Here is a 17,491-nt window from a genome sequence, read left to right as displayed (position 1 = left end):
TTTCCATAAAATCTGCTTTGCACCGCGAAAACATGAGGCTGTCTTAATTAATTGATTATTTATCCGCAATTATAATGCTGACAAAGAAAGTTTACGATGTAACACGCTCGAAACAGCTTGCACTCGCCCGCATTCGCTATTGTATATTCACCACGTAATTCGAATGTTTCGCATTTACAACCGTGGAAAATTCGTTGATCAACAAGAACCAGTTTTCCACGTTGTTTTCGGTTTAAAAGGAAGTTTGTTAGAAACTTTTTAGGAGACGAAAGGAGAAGGAAATATCTCCAATCTTTCTTATCAAATTGAACCAAGCAAAAGAAATAAAGTCCTCGACTGCCCCTGCTTTCTCTGTGCAAGAAATTGTACAAGACAAAGAAAAACAAAGAATAAAAAAAAAGTTTTAGAACACACAAAGATCATAGAGAGACAAAAGCGTAGAAAACACGCAGGTTGAAAAATAATGGAAACGCTTTGTCCCGATCTTGCCAGGCAATTCCTCTAATCCTTCTTGTCGAGAGCAAGAAACAAAAGGAAGGAAAAGAAACCTCAAGGATTTGTTCGCTTAAAAGTTGTCAGATTTCTTCCTCGTCCGCCTCTTGCAAAGAATCAGCCTGTGATGTTCTAAGAAATTCCAAGATACGAAAAAGGAAGAAAGGACAAAATCAAACGAACAACGCTAACCACCTAAGCAAACAAACAAAAATTAAGGAAAACTGCGAACCGCGTAAGGGTCGTAAAGGTGTAAAAAGACAGAAGCATAGAAAACGTCCGAAGCGAAGAATAATGGAAACACCTTGGCCCATTACTGCCAAAATTCCCTGACCATTCTCTCTCTAAACGGGCACCGTTACCACAGAGGGTTTGTTCCGGAAGGGAACCGGTGGCACGTCGTTACCGGGGCAAACTACGTCGTCGACAACGCCGGTCGGTAAGTGCAGGAGGTCCGGTACGTTCGTGCCCGGCCACCTAGCAACCTGGTACCGTCGCTCTTCCTCTTCATACACACATTTCCACATCTCCACACACACATAGACACACCCCTCTTCTCTTCTCTTCGTCTCTCTTCGTTCTCAGCACTCTTTTACTCTCTCGCTTTCTCATCTTCTTTAACCCCTCGCACGCTCTGTATACAGGGTTCTCACCCTATACAGAGCGCAGGCGTTCATCCGCCCCTTGGTTCGAGGGTGTAAGTCCAAGCATAAACCCCGCCTACCTTGCCACATCAACGAGCCAACCCCTGGTGGCCGTTCTCTTGCCTCATTCAACGAAAACCAAACTCATGGGCGGAGACAAGGTTGCACGATTATCGTCACTGCCCCTAGAAACGTTTCTCGACCGCCAGTGTCACTCAGAGCGGGTCGCCAAGATGATCGGCGCCCTTATCGCGCAGACAACCAACTCGTATCGTAGATTCGAACGATCGAATTCGTTCTTCGTGATCCTCCTTTGTGTCGTGATTTTTATTATTAATATCGATATCGAGAAGGTAGACATCACCGTGTAAACCTCGTAACATCTAGTCGATAAGTTTACACTCTTCCAGAAGTTCCGTTCGAACAAGTTCGAAGTAGATTTCGGTCATTTGGTTCGGTTGGATTCTCTTGACTTCATCGAGAGGTATATTTGTTTGATTATGAGAAGACGTTTTGATTGGTTGGCGACGAGGTTACCAGCGGTTTGGACGTTCGTAGTGCCGTGATTTCGAGACACTACAGGGGGGTGTAGATATCCCGTGTAGGCCAGCGTATCCAGCGGTTGCTGGTACACGGGCCAACGCCGCGCGATGCTGGACCTTAAGAGCAGCGGGACCACCGCCGCGGAACTCCCTCGCACCACGGCGTTCACCAATCTATCCATGCTGTTCGCCGGTACGTTCGTCGATTTGCGTATGTGAAACACGTTGAGCTTTGCGCGGTTCTTTATTTTATGCGAGGCTGACTTTGGTTTGGGCCTCCATGCGCTCCATTAATCTGGTGATGTTGGTCCGTTAGCAGCTGATTCTGTAAACCGTGTAACAACTGTAGTTTACGATCGATCGAAATATTAATTTAGTTTGAAATTAATCGACCTGATACGATCTGGTCGAGCAATCTATTCAATTCAATGTCTTCTGACATTTTAAAAATATTTTTGTATTTTCAGTTCTGAAAGTCATACCTGTTACGTTTATTCATCGTTTCGATCAAATATTGTTTGTTATAAAATTGTAGCGTTTCTTCCTAGTGCACCTTATTTTTAGTTCAGAGATTCTTTTGTTATAGTCATTGATACTTCGTTATTGCGAGATTATCTGCGTACTTCGTAACGCTAAAAGAAAGTCTTATAAATATACTTATTAATAGATATCTTGGCCCAATTTTACGTTAAACACTTTTTTAAAACGTTATAAATTCTTTTCGATCGAGATGTAAAAGGATCGATAAGGATGATCTAGATCCAGCGATGATCCATGTGCAACCACGTGACACTATGGTTTCGTTTGACGCTGTATGGTATGCATGGAACCTCACGACAAGTGAATGTATCGAAATAACAAAAAAGAATAAGTTGATTTTTCCAACGGTACTCTCTGTTCTCTCTTTCGTGTTTGATGCTGAAGAGGTTGATTTAGAGACACCTTTCAGTTCCTTAATAAAGAGATTCACAGACTTTGGACGATAAAGTTCTTCGTGGCGAATAAGACAAGCTGATTCTAGTCTTTCCTACAAAAAGATTATTTTTATCAATACTATGTCACAACCTTGTGTAACAAATAACAAAGGTAATAGTAAATACGAGTATTTTACAATAAGATTATAGTTTCACTATAAAGTACTTATTTCTATATTTATTTATACATATAAAAGTATCTAAACACATAAGATAAGAAAAACAGGTCATCTTACTTGAACCACTCGAGGCTCCTTCTTTTACTCTTCGCTAACTTTGTAATAGAATTTGCTAGTATTTTAGTGAATAGAAAATGTATCATAAACGAAGTTTGGCGAATACAATAATCTGCAAATAATTTCGCCATTAACTTACTTAAAAATGTGGCGACGATCCTTTAAGAAAAAGCTCTCCCCTCTAATGCGAATAGATGTAACTAGAAAAGCCAGAGAAGAGAGCAGGTAATTGGAAGAGAGTAGATGATTCTCAGGCTGAAGCGGTACATCAACGCATGAATAGTCCCTGACGTTTTCGTGAACGTGAAATCCGAGGCCCTATTAATGGAGCATGGTCTCCAGATCAAATGAAGGGGATAGTAAAGACGAAAGGTTGACTCGTTTCGTACACCTAGGCCTTCTGTTTGCACAGAAAGACGGACTTTCTGCGAGCATGACGTACCGTACCGCGTGTGTATACACATGGGAGCCACCCTCGTGCCAATAACTGCCAAATGAAAATATATCTGTCTGCAAACAGACCGGCGGCGCTCGAAACACCGCCGGAAGAATCGACCGAAGGTTCCTAAGGGATGATCGCGATGTCCCTGAAACCAATACCGTGCACGCGTTTCGATCACCACCGTGACAGCAGTGTTAACATAAATATCTTAGATAAATATAGGTGTTCGGATAAATATAGCAGATTTTAGATAGGTATACATATATAGAATATAGGTACAGTATTTCAGTATTTGGGAAATATAATAAAAAACGGTACAGTGATTCGCATTAATATTTGGATACCGCTATGTGGTATTCTTATAAATTCATTCTTATACAATCGGTACCATTTCTTATCAAAATTCTTCTGCTCATCTCCTTGTATTTATGGTCCAATATCATCCAATATCACATCAGAGTGTGATTGTTCTATTTTATTTGTATTTGTTTAAAATAGTGTTGCATGTTGTTAGCAAATATATAAATATATATAAAAATAATATATAAATATATAAATATATTTTGTTAGCGAAAATATAAATTTCATTTATGTAACACATATAGCTGTTTGCGGAATATCGCGATAAACTAAATGTAATGTAGAAATTTGATATCTAAGAATTAGAAGAGGTATTTTATTATTTTAATTTGTTGAAAAATATATAGACCAGTCAGTCACAGTATGACGCGACGTTGGACCACAGATGCAAGAAGATGGCAATGGACAGAATATTATAACAAATGTTACTCGGTAATTTTGAGCCATTCTAACGATAATCGAAGAAACTATTCAGCCTCGATCTTTTCGACGATCGGAATGCAAACTTCGGAAGCACCGTCTTCTCGCCACGCGAAAAGTGATTTTAATCGATCGTCGAGGCCGGTGGATCGTATTTTCCAAGGTACACGGACTTGGAAGAAGGCGGTGTATCGTTAAGGGGTCGTAAAGATTTTCTTAAGGAATTGTTTTTCAACGAAACTCGCTGGAAACCGGCGATCAGATATACTTTACGGCCACCAAGCGATTCACAGAACTGATTACCTTGCAATTGCAGACGGTATACGTCTTCTAATAACTTGACCTAAAAAACAGAGAAAAAGAAAATTGTGTAATCTCTCGTGAGGGATCGCGAAGCGAATGTAACACGTGCCTGGGTTGCATTTTATAGCTCGATCGATGTGCTGCTTTTCTTTCAACATTGTGTTGTAAACTGTTATTTTCATTGAAATTGTGACGTTTGCGTGTTGAAAGATTTATTTTGAGGATTCTGTGATTCGTATTTATGCGAGCTTCTTTTTTCTTTCACGTTACAGATGCCAGCAGCTCGTACAAAGGAGGCTGGAGCCACGCCACGTCGCCAGCTCCTGGACAGGGTAAGTTTCTTTCGTTATTCCTAGTTCATAGTAATTTGACGTTCTATTGTTATGATCGGAGGTTTGTACTTTCGGACGTTTGGAGTGGTTCGTGGTAGGAATAATCGTTTCGACTTGAGGTTCATAGGTTGTAGAACGTTCCTGTTGCTGTGTACGTGACGGTGTTTCTTGAAATTGTAGTTCGCCGATTTGTCGAAATGGCTTTCTCTAGAACACCGCATAAAAGACAGAATGTAGATGATCTATCGATTTTTGCTAACAGATCTTAGACAGGTTAAACATTTCTTTGATCGTTCCTAATCTTAATCGATTCGCGATTTTTTGGAGAAAAATTCCCCCTTTTCGTCTTCGTGCTCTTCCCAAAGAAGAAGTAATTTTGAAATAGAAAAGTCAGTGAAGAAGAAAAAACAGACAGATGTGGCTAACGGTTAAAGTACAAAATCTATGCACAAATTCCAGGAAGAACCTAACAAACCCCAATAACTCCACCACAAAAAGCTTCGTAACTGAAACCGCCAGAGAGAAGTCGTCTCTACGAATCGATCCTCGTTGCCATCTTATCGGCCACGGGTGCTAGGATTCCAGTTCCTCCTTCTCCCTTCTCCACCTCCAGATTTTCCTTCTCCCCGTTCTCGATTCGCTACATACAGCCCGGCCAAAGGGTGGTCGGAGGCGCCTCTGGGTGCAAGTTCACGCGTCGCGACTCCTACCTTCTTCCCTTGCCTTTGTATTCGAATCTACGACTCTCTCCCCATACATATACACGTATCTGTATAAGAGCGTAATACATGGAACACAGTATATTCGCATATGTACTGCGGATTTTTATGCGCTTATGGAATAGAACAGTTACCTGTTCTAACATCTGCTAGATGAAACAAATCTCTGCCCAGATCTCTGCTCTTTTAGTTGTGTTCATAAAAATACCAATTTGCATAAATATCCTCAGTCCAGTTACATACATATATATTTCTCTCTATACACATACGTATGCACACATATACGTGTGAGAGTGTATAATATATATGCATATATAGAATACAAGTATTTATACATATATCTGTGTGAGTGTACCTATGCATATGTGGATGCACGCATGTATACCTCTGTGTGTGTACGTGTGCACGCATGCCTATGTGTGTATATCTTTGATATGTCTATGTATGAGACTAGATTGTATGTGCCTTTGTATATGTGAGAATTATGTGTGCGTGTAGGTGTACGTGAGGATGGGGTGTGAGTGGGCGTCCCGGCGCTTTGTGGCGCGTTGAACCGCGGCCCCTTTGTCGTCGAGAGAGAAAGAGAGAGAGAGAGAGAACAAGCCCCGGGGGCTGTGTAGAGACGCTTGGCCGCGCGGCAACACCGAACAGCCAGGCCCCACCCTGTGGACTGCGCTGGCACAATCATCTCGCGGAGATCAGAGAGCCCTGCCCGCGGGCAGCTTGTTATAAACGGCTTCTGGACGCCCGGCCAGGTTACAACGCCATGGATCAGCTGGCAAAGAGCGAATTAACGCTTTGACTCTCCGCTATTCAGAGGTTTGGCGAAGAAGAGAGGGAGGAATTGGAGGATGGTATTTTATCTTGAGTTTTCGGAGTGGGAAGTTGGTTTTGGAAGATTTTATGGCTGAAAGAAAAGGATATAGAATTTTACGTAGATTTGCATATTGGAAAGTATGGAGGAATTGTGATCTGGAAAAGGTAATTTGGTAGGTAAATTGGATTTGGTTTAAATGAAACGTGAAGCGGAGTTCAGGAATAGTAGGATGTTCTTTGTTCGACGTTTTTGTCTGGTTTGAGAAGGTGAATGTCGGTTTCGGATGACTTTATGGGAAAATAAAGATGTACGAAGGTAGGTTTGCTTGATAGGAAATAACGAAGCGAAGGACAGTTACCTGTTTCTTTATGGTTTGAAGAAGCGAATGTGAATTCTGAAAAATCTGATAGGAAAGAGTTTAACGTATGAAAGCAGTGTTCGTTAGTAACAAAATTGTGAGGTAAATCATTGTAGAGATAATAACTGTAAGAATGGATGTTTGTACGAACCAGAAAGATTGCACATTAATTTGGTACATTGGCCAATTCGATGGAATACATAGTGACACAATCATTTCGCGGAGTTCAGAGGTTTAGCTTGGGGTGGTTTGATGTAAACGGCTTGTGGTTTCGACGCCTCGTTAGATTGCAATCACCATGGATCAGTTGTCAAAGAGGGAATTGATGGTCTCGTTCGCACGTGCGGATCGTACACGCAGTGATAGCTTTTTCAAACCAAAACTGGAGAACGAAGAACACGGTACTATAGATATAGATAATTTTTCGGAAACTTTGGTCACTTTTAATTTAAATTACCTTCTGAATTCTTTAAGCATACGACTCTATGATTACAAATTAATACTTTTCTCTTATTATGGTTGTCTTCAGTTTGATTGATATCTTACAGATTTGAATAGAAAAAGTATAGATAGAAATTTCCTCCAAATAAACTTCAAATGTATCTTGATATCTGAAAATGGAACGAGTGATACTATCATTAAAAAATAAAGTAAAGTAGAAAAATGTATGACAAATTGATACAAAAATCAATTACAAATACTTATCACTAATTTTATCAAACACGTTAGTAAAAAAACGACGCATTCCTTGCTTTCAACTGGAAACACAAGAGATACTAAAATTCTAGAAGTCTTATAACATTCATTGTTTATTGTAAAAGTCAGCAAACTCTGAGTTAGCCAAGATTTCTCTCGAACCGGTGACCGAGCAGCTTCTGTTATTACACTACAAAACCCTAGCTTACTCAATCTCTACACCTCGCCTTTTATCATTTCACGCATCAACGTCTCCAGCAAGCTCGCAAATCGTCAACATCGTTCTGATCGTGGCCAACTTCCTTTGACTCGGTTTACACATCACGGGGCAACGCGAAAGGGAACGAAACCATCGTCAGCAGGAACCTCATGAAATTACGCGACGACGCGTGTTGGCCCCGGGCCACTTTGTGGCTCTCGCGTCAAATTGAAATTACAAGCTACCCTTTCGTCCGCACACCTCTCACAGACCAAATTAATTTGCTCTTCTTCTAATAATATTCCTTTCTGTCGAAAATAATTTAGAATGCGTTCCCAACGATACGACGATATCTTCTTCGGTATCTTCTTTCCATTTCTTCGAGGTCGTGGATGGTGATGAATAGACTGCAGATTTTTATACAAATTTATATCTTTGTAGATTTTTAGAGAAATTAAAAAATTAGAAAAATAGAATTTAAATAGAGATTCGTCATATTTGTTAAACATTAAAACAAATGCTCTACTTTGAATATTTTATATACGTTCTGTGTATTTTTGCATACTTAAATTTCGCACACATGCATCAAAAATCCGCGGTCTAGTGATAAACTGTCCAACGATAGGTTCACTAGGCCATAAACGAATATTCCAGATACATATATACGTTCCCCGTGGTAATTCGAGCACAGTCATTAACGTTGATCGCGTGTTCGCCGAAACTTATGGTGGATTACGCTTGTATACTTCTTATCGATGGAAGGAAGCTCCACGGCGCATTTTGTTCACGCGATTTCTTCAGAAGAAACCGGCGACTCTGTTGCATAACTATAGGTGAATATACCTACTAGGTGCTGTGTTGCTTTGCAATATTATCAGCTCCAACATTTATCTTTTACGCTTACTTTTCGACATCGCACAAAAATTCCCTAAAAAAGGAAATCCACTTTAGATTTAGAATCTTATTACTATCGATCATTATCGTTTTACTAATTTCTACTAGGATTCAACAACAAGAATAATTGACTTTTAAATCATCTCTATAGCACCTGACAAATTTTCCAGAAGGAAATTCTCCGCGTTATCTTCAAAATCAAAAATCTTCCAGCTCGATCTTCGATCCGAAATCTTCATCCAGTTCTCCACATCTGTACGGCAGTTTGAAAGTACTCAAAAAATTGGCGATCGAGAAGTCACACGAAAGGTCAGACATGTTCCACGAAAGGAACAGGCATGCACGGGGGTAAAAGGTTCGTCCAGGCATAGATATCGACCTCCGTTCTCAACCGGTCTGCCCAGTGGCCAGGAAAAGCGACTCTAAGACAACTGGTAGAACAATAAAAGTACTCCTCCCTGTTTCCACGTCCGCCACGAGCGTGCCTCGCGTGACTTGCTGACCCAAGTCGACCAACCCTCGACCTCTCTCCCACGTGTACATATATTCCTACATCTGTGCACACATACGTATACATATGTATTTACACATGTGTATATGTGTATGTGTATCCGAAGGCAACCCTAACTTCCCTATGATAATTACGTACTCCGGCACGGCGACGCGTGCCTTGGCAGTTCGCTCACGCGCCTGATCACGTATGCCGTGACTATCATACCACCTCGACACCCATAGGTAACGACCTGGCCACCCTCCACGCCGGATCTCCGGGGTAATGGGCGTTTGAAAAAGTGCAATCGAACGTCAGGTTACCGTGATTCAACGGTGAATTGAAATCAGGCCTCTGGTTGAAAGAGTAGATGGAGGTGAAAGGTAAGCAAACAACGGTGAGACTTCGTTTGGATGTTTATGGTTGTAACGTTTGTCCATACGTTGATTCGCCTGGAAGAGTTAGTCTTTTGTGGAAGGTAGTTGGGTGGGAAGGTTGGTAGATTGGTTTGTTGCGTAGAACGTTTCGATACTAGAACTACCAGTTTGTAATTTTTCATTGAAATTTCATAGATTCGCGTGTTTCATGGTTTTTTCATTGGTAGTTGTAGCATTATCATGGAAGACGAACATGGTGAAACTTGGGAAACCAGATATGTGAAGGTGCTTGAAGAATAATGATCGCCTGCTTTTTGCGGATGTAGACTCCTCTTGGATGGATGAAAGATCGCAGAATGTTGCAGGGTAGACTCTGGAAATCCGAAGTACCTGCAATGATAATAAACATGTGTAATCTGAGAAAGTAAACTTGGAGGATCGTAGAGAATAGAACATGTTGAAACTTTAGGATCAAGTATTGAGAGACACGTTTGAAGAATAATTACTTTTGTGAATATAAACTGTTCCTGAGCGGATAAAAGCTTCTAAAACATCGCAGTTCAAGCCTTGAGATAACGAGGTATATGGAAGGATAATGATGAATATTGCAAGGAGTATGTACGTTAATAGCAAATTGGAAAAATCACGGAAGATGTAATAGAATCATCAAGACAAGAAGATTCTTCTATACCTAATGACAGATGTATCTTCTGCAAAGAAATAGTCCAACATCTCGCCAGTATTTTAGCAAGCATCCTCAAGAATCCACTGATACATAAATACTGATGTAAAGTACTTCGTTAAAATCGTCCAATCTGCAAAATCTGAAATTTGGAACAAACAAATTTCAGTCTCGGTTCGAAGGCCCTAAACAAATTACGCAATATGATTATGCGTTTAGAGACGTGAACGAGACTCGATCGCAGCCAAATTTTTATACCTTGAAGAACAACAGCTTTTATCGTTTCACTGGCGCTGTTAACTACGTATTTTCTTTACCGCATTACGTCGTTCGTGCTCAGGGTAATATGTTTTTGTTCATCAGATAAACTGTTGGTTGTATCAAATCCCATTTGTAACGACGTGTTACGCGGAGCGAAATTAATCGTTTCCTAATTATCGCATAGCGTGAACGCGACAACCGACCGAATGAACACACTCGAAGAAAAAGGATTCTTGTCTCACCGGATGATCTTAACGCGCCGAAAGATTTTCTTTTGCATGAAATCCCGTCTCCGATAGCAGCTCGTAATGCTTATCGAGCAAAGTTCAATTAATGCCGACACGAACGCGTTCACACGGCCTCAACCGTACCGATCCCTAGGTTCAAACGTCTCTCTTTGCGCGAACCTGATTCCGGACATCGCGTAATAATCATTCCCCCTGTTAAACGTATACACTTATTATCGTGACTATCGTTAAAACATATTTGATAACGGTTACTTTAAAAGGATTTACCTATTCCTATAAAAAAGTTAAATAGGTTTACAACTTATAAACTGTTATATTACAAACGAGATTTATAGGTTTGTATGCTACGTGTTTTGAATAGCGTTAATAAATGTTACAACTGATAATACTTCGTCGACGAAAGTTATACAAAATGATGCGATAAGTTATACAAAAGTGAGATAATAAAAAGACGGAATAAAAAGTAAAAATTAAACGATTCCCTATTAAAGTAGCTTCTAAGGATTTTGTTCAATCGCGTACAAAGTCATTGTATGAATACCTTGAATAAATTAAGAATCTCTTAATCTCCTCATCGTTTGCTAAAACAACAAAACTCTAAACTTTACATAAACGATCTGTCGTCTAATACCAAACAAATATTTCCCTTCTTAAATACTCTTTAGATCGAAGAAACACGATACAACATATTCTCTTCTTAAATACCCTACTCAACGCCATACAAAATATCAATGTTCGCAAATAAAAAAGCTATCATATTGAACACGTTCATCAGACGGCTGGATTCGTGCGGATTTAAATAGCATGCAGCTCGTGTACCCGTTGATAGACGTTGAACGACGCACGGTTAAAGTGGAAACGCAATCGGCGCGCACCCCAACAAGAAATCGGAGATGAATACGGACCGATACGGAGGGAGAGAGTGGAAATGCGGCCAGCCAAGCGTAAACGTGTCACGCATAGGCACGTGGCCGTGTATGTACTGGCGAGAAGGCATAATACGAGCGACTTGGACGTATCCCGCGACCCCTCCAATATGTTACCAACGTTTCTTTCGTCATTCCCATTCCATCCAAACGTTGTATCGGCTGGAAGAATAATATTGTGGCTGAGACACGGCCGGTGCCGATCCAGCCATTCTTATATCCTTGTATCCTTGCAGCAACCCTTCTTCAAGCACATTGGCCATCGATGTATCGAATCCAAATGTGACACGAGGTTTCTGGAACGACATTAGGTTTATATGTAGTGACTGGTATATTTGAAGTTTCCCAAGTTCATGTTTAAAATGATAGAATGACAAGAGAATTATTGAACAGAGAAGTGAGAATCGTTAGTGAATGATGGATTGACAGCGTGTTTGGTGACATAACAAAAGAAAGTTCTAAGAAATCTTCAGTGTTTTATTTAGCTGTATACGAAATCTCACGATTGCAAAATTAGTAGTCTATTAATCTTGGAATATTGTAGTACGTAGTATAGTATACTACGTACTCTAATTATCGTTGAAAAATGGTAAGTCTTTGTTACTTATATGTTCTAATAATTTTCTCACACGGGAAGCTCCCATAACTATTCAAGAATAAATTCGAATCTATTTAAAGTGGATATTTAAACTTTAGTTTTACTTATTCTCGTGTTTATGATATAGAACTTCCCAGTACAGTACTAAGAGAATTGTATATATACAGATGTAGTATTACAAGGTTAATTGATGAGAATAGGAATGTCAATTGACATGGCACTACTATAGCTATTTAAAATTCATAAATATTCACCGTGGAAAGATATTCCGCAAATTCCTCGTCGTCCATTACACAATGGACAATGAAAATAATTGAACATTGAACAGTTCCAAATATCCTTTCATTATCTTCTTCCCCTTTTCCATACTCCGGCAACAACTGTATTTAATACCAAACATTTAATACCATCGAATTTTTCCCAAACAATAAATTTAATATTGGGAAATCTACCTGAGCCCAAGCAATCTGCTAATTACTCTGATCAAGATAATCGTTTCTACATCGAAGTCATCCTTTGAAACATGGTGATTGCCGTTGCGGTGTCGTAATTGTTGCCCGATAAAGCGAATCGATTCCTCGATACAGGCTGGAAAAAGGACACAATGCTACAGGGAGTCGCTCGAGGAGATCGTCGCATCGAAAATCGAACGACAAGGCCATAATTCTATCAACGGTATTGTTTACCCGGCGAAAGGACGATCCTCCATTCGGCGGCGCCCATTTTTATTGTCGTAAATCTGGCAGCGTGAATGTGGCGGTCACGCGCCGTTTCCCGGTGACTTGTTGCCCACGATCCATGTCTCCCGGGTTTTCGTGGCCGTGGGCCACGAGCCTGTGAACGAAATCCGTGCCAGAACTTCGCCGGATCCGGTCGGTTCCCCGTACTTCCTGGTTTATCCGCGTCCCCCGCTGCCATTCGACTAAAATGTCGCGACTCCTGACATTGCCACGGCAATATAGTTTTTATACTTCGTACCTTCGTTAAAGGACTTTGGGTCTTACGTGGACCTGCAACGTTTCAGTTTCAGCATAATAGTAACAAGTTTGATAATAAAATAAGTAAAGTAAAGTCTGTCTAATTGTCCTATTTAATGCAAGGTAGCAATAGAAACGAGCAATAGAAATTTATAACGCACAACCTGTTATTTGTTAATCAACTAATATTATTATCTGGTAATATATTATCATACAAGATATCCCATGTATTGATAAGTCGGAATAGTAGTAATGGTGAATTTGTATAATTAGTTACTTACGACGACTAGATAGAAAAGTCATAGGCATTCTATATTAATCATCAACTGGTGTAACAGACGTAATAGATTTTCTTCGGTGCATCTTTATATTACCAGAGTATTCTACCCTTCATTAACTGCCTATGGTGCCCCTTAACATACAGAACTAATCATTAATCAAGTTCTTCGCTGATTAATTATTTATTTGTTACTTGCTTACCAACAATTTAATATGAATTAAAGCTTAAACATAAATAATTGCACGGTACTAAGTGATATCTTCCCTGGTATCTTCTATTTCTCTGAGCAAACGCACTTCGCATTAGCACAATTGCATTACTGACTGCATGCGTTTATTAGAAACAATTTTGCCCTCGCAATTCAAATTCTAGAGTTACCGTTATAAAAATATTCCATCGACCACAATACTTCTATAATATCTACACTGATTGTACGTTAGCTATACCAATTTATCAAGCAATAAAAATCCATTTCTTTATCTTCATTGTTATCTGCATAGCCTGGCCCCTAGTTTGTAAACCTACGTACTCGTAAAATTGCATTTTTACGTGACCTGATACGGGCGAAGAATTTCGCGGCCCGTAACGTTTTCAGGATTAAACAGGGACACATAGGGACCAAAGCTAATCCCTACTACCTTACGAGCCACTCGTTTTCCAGCCAGCACGTTTAAAGGGTCGCGTGCTACGCTCGCTTGTTCATTATTACGCACCGCACGGGCAACAGTGATTTATGCCCGAAATAGGCACACCGCTCCAGACGGCTGTGTGTATGAGTCAGTGATACCACTTAAGGCCAAATCGCAGAGTGATGAATTGACTTATTGTCGGACGTAAATAAGAGCGGCGGGTGCCGGTGTTTTAACCTCGTTCAGACACGATTAGACCGATCGCTTTGGCCCTTGTATCGCCCCTATATTAAATTATTCCATTCGCCATTTCACTTGCCCGGAAACCGGATGTCGCAGCAATAGGCATCGAAACTTTCCTCCTTCCATTGTACCTTATAAAAGCATATTGGACTTTTAATTCGTATGAATTTTAATGCAAGGTCTTCTTATGTATAGTTTGGTGGTTAATGGGATTTTAGAGACTAATAGATGAAATAAATCTACCTTAAGCTTTTTCGTAGTATTCATCTTGAACATGATGTAGATAAATTGTATTGCGGTTCATGGGATATTTTCCTTTGACATGAACATTAAGGATAATATAATTACAGAGCCTTCTGGAAAATAATTTAAAAGCCAATCATTCATGTATACAAAATTTTGTTACACTTTAGCAGTTCGAGGAATTAATGCAGTTCGAGGTGAATAGGATTAGGAAGCATTAAAAACCTAAAGAAAATATTTGTACAGAATATTAGATCTTCTCCAAAAGAGTAAACTCCAAAAGAGACAGCACATTTGTGCGTGTGTTAATCTGGAAAAATAATGAAAATACATTTCCATAAACGTATATACTAAGAATTTAAGAGAAAGAAACTTATCGTGAAAAAAATATTATAATACCAGATGATTTAGCTGGGACAGCGATAATTTTAATTGCCGCAATAAAGTTATTTGCGGCGGTCAGTCAGAGGTAGGAAGAGGATGGTCTTAACCGTTATCGTGAAAAAGGATCAGCATGCACGATCGAGTAGAATGGCTGAGAAATCAAGAGGGCTATAGTTTCGATACGATGCGTGAAAGTAAGGAAACAAGCATTGCACGCAACTGGCTCTTTAAAGTTGCGCGAGCAAGCGAATCGCTTGAGCGACTCGCGCCGGGTAATCGGACCGCGCGTTACAACGCGATCTTTTCCTGGTAAAACCGCAATTAATCACAATTAAGCGATTGCCGTCTCGTGTCGCGTTGCAGAATTTTTCCACCGCGCTGCCACGTTCTCTGCTAATAGTATAAGTACAGAAGATTTAGCGTGTGCCGCGTCAGTTTCTCTGAAAATAATTAAAAACCACGTATACAGGAAGTACTTATGAAATGTCTAAGAAAATTATGTAGCCCCTAAAGGTAGGTTCAATTACAGCAAGAATGTACTCACGAATCCAAGTTAATTTCCGATATAAATGTTTCCTTTCTAGTTTCAGCACTTATTAAAAAATTAGCGTTGCCCTTGATAATGGTAGATATCTGAGTACGTTAATATACAGATGTTGTAATAAAAGTAGATAGGCATATATAATAATAATAATGTCTCTGTCTCGATAAACGACAATAATTAGTTCAAGAGATAAAAGTACCTGAATAGTTTTACTAATCGTGAGAACAAAATATCCAAAATATCCCTGATAGGTCCAGTTCCAGTAAGAATTCTTTATTTAATTCCATAGAAATTCAAAATGTATTATGCAAATCTACCTCGATCCAAAACATTCCAACGACGATGCAAAGACAATATCAAGAAGATTTGTTAACCCTTGTGACAGAAAAACGAAACCGGAAATTCAGATATAAAGGGCTAAAAATATGGGGAAGGTACGGAAACGGAATAGTAACGATAATTGTACGAAGCTGCGTAGCGACGCTGGTTGAACAGAGGTGTGCATTAGGAAGTTGCCCAAAGTTCCAACAAAGTCGAGGAACGACGTAGACGTGGATGATTCCCCTTCTTGCTCGCCCCAGTAGCATTGTAACGACGACTGAAACAACCAAAGAGTGCAGCAGCTTGGAATAGCGAGTCCTTTGATCCTCCCCCGTGGAAGCTGTACGTCGCCTAACGGGATTACCCCACCCCGGGTAATTGCTCGTGAATGCGCAGATATACGTGTGACAATAGCAGAACGTCGATTCGAAGTGACGTAACGTGTCTGACGTACACGACTGTCGATGACTTCTGTGCTACTGACCTTTGAACTTTATAGTTAGAACATACGCTGTACCACACAATCTTTAGCAATATGATTCTTAACTCTTAACTGCCATTGTAAAGTCCTGGAAAATATCAGGTATTATAAATATTGCCATAAATTCACTGTTAAATAATAGATAGAATCAAGTGTCTTACCATTAGTAGACATGAATTAGATTGAGTGGCATGATTACCAAATTAATTTATAAATTCAGATTTTAACTTTTATTTGGAGGATCTTGTATGCCTATAAGAAGCAATTAACGAATTAGCTCGACGTGGTAAGGGTACTGCGTACACCGGATTATAGAGTTTTAGTATCTTAATTAAAGTGACTGTAATTAAACAATGTACTCATGTAATGTATATACTAAAGATGACTTACAATCAACCAATGTCAAGCACTCGCTATATAAAACCAATGTCAAACTTCCAATTACGCTAGATATACTGAAGGTGACTATAATCATTCAACTATACAAAAAATATGAGTTGTATATTAAAGATAAGTACAGTTGACTAGATCTCAATGAAGTTAGTTTATGCTACCTCGTTTACCATCACGTAATAATTTATATTGTGGCGAAGAAATGTCCAATCTAATTCAAACTTCTTCGTTTAACGTTTAACTCTTCTTTTGCTTTCCCCTATTTTCAATTGTTTGACAATCTTACTCATAGCATGGATCATAGTTTCTCCTCTGAAGATTTCGTTTAACCCGTTGAAAAGATTAGACAGATTAATAAAAGCCAGTTAATGAGACCTCTTTGAAAAGTGGTCTGATAATGTTAGACTGTACAATAGGCAACATACAGAAGGAACTTGTTGACCTGTTGTCTGTATAGTATGACTGACTCGGCTGACTCTCCTTATGTGATACAGTTAAACAGGTCATGTATAGTACTTGAAAGTTTGAATTTTTACCATTCCAATGTTTTCGTTTAGTTTAGACGCTGTGATATTGTATCGTGAGAATAATTTATGTAGACGGATAAGACAGCTGGAACAGGGATGCAAATAAGGTCTCAGTAGGCAGGTGCTGCTTGTTAACATAGCGTGACACCAGCTGCAGATTTTTAACTGATTTTGTAACATCTTATGAACTTTTACCAAGCCATTGAAATATAGAGGCATACCTTTTTCAGTAACAATGTTTAAAATTCGTTTCTCCCGTACTTGTGCAAAGCTATAAGAAATATGAAAGTCATCTCAACTTTCATCTTTCTATCATCATTCGTCTCTTCTTTTAAAAAACAATGTCTAAAGTTTATATTTCATATTTCTAAAACTATAAAGTATAACTATAAACTAAAAAAACTATAAAAACTATAAACTATAAACTAAAACTATAAAGAGTACAAATCCCTCTATTGT

At 39.4% G+C, this 17,491-nt stretch overlaps 1 protein-coding gene and 3 long non-coding RNA genes across 8 annotated transcripts in view; 1 reads left to right on the top strand and 3 right to left on the bottom strand.

Moving 5' to 3' along the window:
* Nucleotides 1–17,491, top strand: part of LOC126913879 (transcriptional regulator ERG homolog) — a 70,050-nt gene that overhangs the window by 38,600 nt on the left and 13,959 nt on the right. For both annotated transcript variants that reach the window (XM_050717143.1, XM_050717133.1), the window contains exon 3: nt 4,686–4,745. In XM_050717143.1, the coding sequence (XP_050573100.1) occupies nt 4,686–4,745 (60 nt within the window). The remainder of the gene's footprint in view (nt 1–4,685; nt 4,746–17,491) is intronic.
* Nucleotides 9,457–11,564, bottom strand: LOC126913987 (uncharacterized). 2 transcript variants are annotated; one of them, XR_007709540.1, is made up of 3 exons: nt 10,236–11,564; nt 9,987–10,119; nt 9,457–9,685 (listed from the first exon to the last, which is right to left on the bottom strand). It is a non-coding gene; the product is annotated as an uncharacterized LOC126913987 (long non-coding RNA). The 2 variants fall into 2 exon arrangements; XR_007709539.1 differs by having other exon boundaries at nt 9,987–11,564.
* LOC126913982 (uncharacterized) lies at nt 11,560–14,561 on the bottom strand. 3 transcript variants are annotated; one of them, XR_007709529.1, is made up of 7 exons: nt 14,383–14,561; nt 13,468–14,270; nt 13,269–13,399; nt 12,697–13,020; nt 12,463–12,598; nt 12,265–12,390; nt 11,560–11,708 (listed from the first exon to the last, which is right to left on the bottom strand). It is a non-coding gene; the product is annotated as an uncharacterized LOC126913982 (long non-coding RNA). The 3 variants fall into 3 exon arrangements; XR_007709528.1 differs by having other exon boundaries at nt 12,463–12,617; nt 13,269–14,270; XR_007709527.1 differs by having other exon boundaries at nt 13,269–14,270.
* LOC126914001 (uncharacterized) lies at nt 14,578–15,586 on the bottom strand. Its single transcript, XR_007709545.1, has 4 exons — nt 15,510–15,586; nt 15,311–15,399; nt 14,782–15,206; nt 14,578–14,692 (listed from the first exon to the last, which is right to left on the bottom strand). It is a non-coding gene; the product is annotated as an uncharacterized LOC126914001 (long non-coding RNA).

This window comes from Bombus affinis, chromosome 1 (assembly GCF_024516045.1).
Source record: "Bombus affinis isolate iyBomAffi1 chromosome 1, iyBomAffi1.2, whole genome shotgun sequence".
Lineage (NCBI taxonomy): Eukaryota > Metazoa > Arthropoda > Insecta > Hymenoptera > Apidae > Bombus > Bombus affinis.
The sequence above is the reverse complement of the archived record's forward strand: the minus strand, read 5'-3'. Positions and strand labels throughout refer to the sequence as shown.